The following is a 3,929-nucleotide window of genomic DNA, read 5'->3' as shown; positions in this document are numbered from 1 at the left end:
TACTAGAAACCGATAGGTCCCAGCTTTAAGGTATCTCTAATTTCCCCGGCCTCTCATTTCGATAAACCAGATCCCACCAGACTGGACTGGACTGCTGAAGCACGCGGGAACTCGCGTGGGTTTAACCTGCGTCGCCTCGACGCCTCCCGTGTCACTAACAGCCTTATCTCCCCAACCCTCTCTTATCCCTTATCACACATATACCTCAAGAGGCTTTCCCGGAGGCAGTGGAGAGCCGTCTGCAGAGATCAGCGTTACTTGGTACGATTCGAGGTCGTACTGTGGCAGCAGACCCTGTCTCTTTAGAAGCTTACCACGGATTGTCTAGGTACTCGGCTACCCTAGCATCCCCTCCCCTCTCTTACCTCTCTTACTCACCGTCATTGGGTATCTAGGCGGACCCCGATAGTGATACGGCGAAGCCGACCTCGAAGGAGCAGATAGCGGCGTTGTGTGTAACCCGTCTAATATTTTCAGTCATGTCCAACCTTGGCACTGTTCCCAGGACGGCTCCCATTGCCATTGCGCCTAAACCCTCTCAGCTCTTTTCTATTCGCCACCATATCAACGACGCATCTCTGAATAGTATGAACAGTAATGATTCAACCGATTCGGATTCAGCTGTAAGTGGAAACTCAACGCCTTGTGAATCTTGTCTAAGAAGGCGATTCAAGTGCGTTGTTGGAGATGACGACGACAGCTGCGTATCTTGCCAAGTCCGGGGGATCCCATGTTCTTTAAATCAGAGCCCTCAGCCTCGTAAAAGAAAGCTAGCGCGTGACTCAACCGAGGAGAGTAACAGGAAGAGAGGGTGAGTACTCACCGATACTTTCATTCGCTGAACCCCCAACCTTACGTTATCACCTTGCAGCATGGTCAAGCGACGCAAAGAAGAGAAGAAAAAATATCGCTGACATACGATTGGCCAATGTAGCTCGCCTGGCAGGTCTGATAACAGAAGACTGCGGCAACGTCAAGCTAGCTTGTCAAGTACAACTGCAAGCACTTCTTTAATCGAGGAGATGGCTAATTTTGGCGGCCCAACTTTACTCAAGCGCACGCTCGGTCTCCAGGAAGACCGGTACAGCCAGTACATAGGTCCGACCACTGACTTTGAGCCGTCCTTGATCAACCTCTCTCCATTCGACCCTCAAGATGAGAGCCTTCTTGCTCGAGGTACTCTTAGGAAAGTTAGCGACAATGATACCTTTTTGATGTTGCCTGATAGTACGACCCCTGGTCACGAGCGTCAATACGACGATGTCGACGAAATCCAGCGACTTGTGACTCCCTACGGCCGCAAGTTGATTGATCTCTATTTCGAAGTTGTACATCCCGCATTTCCCATCCTTCAGAAGAACGTCTTCTACGAGAAATACGATCGGAACTACCGGGAGTTCTCGCCGCCGCTGCTCGCTGCTGTTTACATCCTTGCTATTAACTGGTGGGACTATTCGGAGGAGCTATCAAAGTCCCAGCGACCAAACGTGCGAGAATTGGAAAGGTTAATACGATCTTCTTTGGCTGATGCTATGTGGCGCCCGAAGCTCTCTACCGTGCAAGCCGGACTTTTACTTTCGCAACGACCCGAGGGTGACCAATGGGCCCCAACCGCTCAGATCGTGGCGATCGCGCAAGAACTTGGCCTCCACCTAGATTGTACGCACTGGAAGATACCGCCTTGGGAGAAGGGTCTTAGGAAAAGACTTGCTTGGGCTTTGTATATGCAAGATAAATGGGGAGCTCTTGTTCATGGACGGCCGTCACATATCTTCAGTTCTAACTGGGTTGTGCAGCCTCTAGCATCAAGTGATTTTTCGGAGGCAGAATTAGACGAACAGAATCCAGAGGAAAAGATGGATATAGAGCGAGGTCGAACGTTGTTTGTTCAAATGATCTATCTTACGCAGGTGCTAGCCGAGATCCTCGAGACTTTCTACACGCTCGAGGCTATGCAGAACGTGACCGATGCCGGACCGCAAGGCACTCACCTTGTGCTGGGCCTGGCGAAACCCATACAGCTTAAGCTCAAAGAGTGGTATGCTGCGCTCCCGAGCGTGATCCGTATGGATTCTTCTTTCCAGTCTGGTACCGTCGCCCCCGCCGTCGCATCCACACGGCTATCGAGCATTGGATATCTGCACTTGGCTTACTTCGCAACGGAAATCACCCTCCATCGCCGGATTATCCGGTCTTTAGAGACAGATTCACAGGCTGTCGACCCTTACGTCCAGCACATTTGCCGTAGCGCTGCGAAAGCCCGCCTGATATCCGCTATGGACTTTGTTAATCGGCTGACGCCTCAACATCTCCGATCATTTTGGTACTTTGCTTCAAAGACCAATTTTGCCTTAATTGGCACCTTTGGGTCACTTCTCTGGGCTACCTCTCCAGGTCGCGAAGAGGCGGACTGGTACCGACGCAGGCTTGGAGAGTATCGCTGGACGTTAAGCGTTAGCAGTAAGCCCGGTGAATCCAAAGGTCTTACCGAATTTGCGATGGGCATGCTTGATATATCGACCGGACTGCTGAAACAACTTCCCGAGAAACCGGAACTGAGTCGCAGCGGAAGCGCTATCGAATTCGAAGCCGGCAGGCGTCAAAGTATTTTCTCTATGGGTATGGGTATGGGTATGGGCATCACTCTAGGAGAGCAATATAGCAGTATGGCCAGCGCCGACATTAGCAGTATCCAGAGTCCCGAAAGTCAAATCGATAGTAGCGATGAGGATTATGATACGTTTGCCCCAATGGCTGGGCTGGCTGGCATGGGTGACTGAGGAAGTCACGCGAGCATTTCTTATCGTCTTTTCCTATTTTCTAACTTTTTAGGTGTCATGATAGAACGGGGTTTGCGAATGAAGTAGGAATAAAAAAGACAGGGATGAGGCAAGGTCACGCCATAGGCACGAAATCTGACGACTAACAGGGTCCGTGGATACTCCAATATATATATCCCCTGGGTACGGACAATATCTTGGAGAGGGTTTTTGGCATACTATCTCCTTATTTCCTTTGATTCTGTTTCATATCTTGTCGTCTCTGATACCCTATCTAGAGATCATCTGCTTTGCATTTGTTGGGGGGCCGTTCGATATTGTCGTTACTGGATACCTTGCATCGCGAATCGTGTTCGCCGGCTGGGTCGGGGTGCTGTCCTCGACGGAAAAGCAAAATGTATTTGCGAGGTTGGATGGATGGATAGATGAATGAATGAATGGATGACGGATGAATGGTTTTGGGAAGACTGTTATGTAGCAGTGAGCAATCAATTGAGCTTGTTGATTTCATATCCGTACTGGCTGCGATATTGTGTGCTCCCTGTGGTAAGCTTACTCGATTTTCATTATTCTTGGGCTTTGCTGACGACATATTAGATACCTATACAGATTGTCAACCGCATAGAGAGATCTTCGGGTAAGGATGTGTTCGTGTGGCGTAGGTCTCCTGGTGACAGACGAATTATCCACCGTTAAAATGTTGAAGCTTTTTCGTAGTTTTCTGTCTTACTACTACAACCCCTCTCGGGATTGTTTATGTTGACATTTCAGTCCAGTCACTAACAGCACATATCGAATGTAAGTCTGTTTATAACATCGAAATACGTACTTTGCGCGGTTCCATTCAAAACATCTACTGCTAAACTATGCCTAAGGTTTACCTTAGGATGTTGTGTTGAATGCGAGTAAAAATTTCCTATTTGGGACACATGCCTTGCTACCTTATAGATAATATTCCTGCCTTATAAAGCAGTAAATATGAAAGGAATAAGTTTATGTATTTGTTTAAGGCTTCTTTATTACTTAGGTCTCGAGGGTATGGATTAGGGGTAGGAGAGGGGGGGGGGGGGGGGGGGGAGAGGCAAAGGAAAAAACACGACGCACCAATGAGGGAGAATTTTTTATTAATTATGAATTAAAGTAATATCG

The 3,929-nt window shown here is 48.6% G+C and overlaps 1 protein-coding gene across 1 annotated transcript; it reads left to right on the top strand.

The window, feature by feature from the left end:
- On the top strand, window positions 1-2,917 carry F5Y00DRAFT_14401 (fungal-specific transcription factor domain-containing protein). Its single transcript, XM_048004396.1, has 3 exons — window positions 1-328; window positions 396-811; window positions 935-2,917. Exons 2-3 carry the CDS (start codon window positions 480-482, stop codon window positions 2,778-2,780), a joined length of 2,178 nt encoding a protein of 725 aa, XP_047867023.1. The 5' UTR covers window positions 1-328; window positions 396-479; the 3' UTR covers window positions 2,781-2,917.
- The last annotated feature ends 1,012 nt before the right edge of the window (window positions 2,918-3,929 follow it).

This window comes from Daldinia vernicosa, assembly GCF_022497035.1.
Source record: "Daldinia vernicosa strain CBS 139.73 unplaced genomic scaffold F5Y00scaffold_11, whole genome shotgun sequence".
Taxonomy (NCBI): domain Eukaryota; kingdom Fungi; phylum Ascomycota; class Sordariomycetes; order Xylariales; family Hypoxylaceae; genus Daldinia; species Daldinia vernicosa.
This window is presented reverse-complemented; position numbering and strand designations above follow the sequence as displayed.

Coding starts and splice junctions, on each gene's coding strand:
- F5Y00DRAFT_14401 (XM_048004396.1), top strand. CDS start 480: ATGTCCAACCTTGGCACTGTTCCCAGGACGGCTCCCATTGCCATTGCG. Junction 812..934: donor GAGAGTAACAGGAAGAGAGG/GTGAGTACTCAC, acceptor TGGCCAATGTAG/CTCGCCTGGCAGGTCTGATA.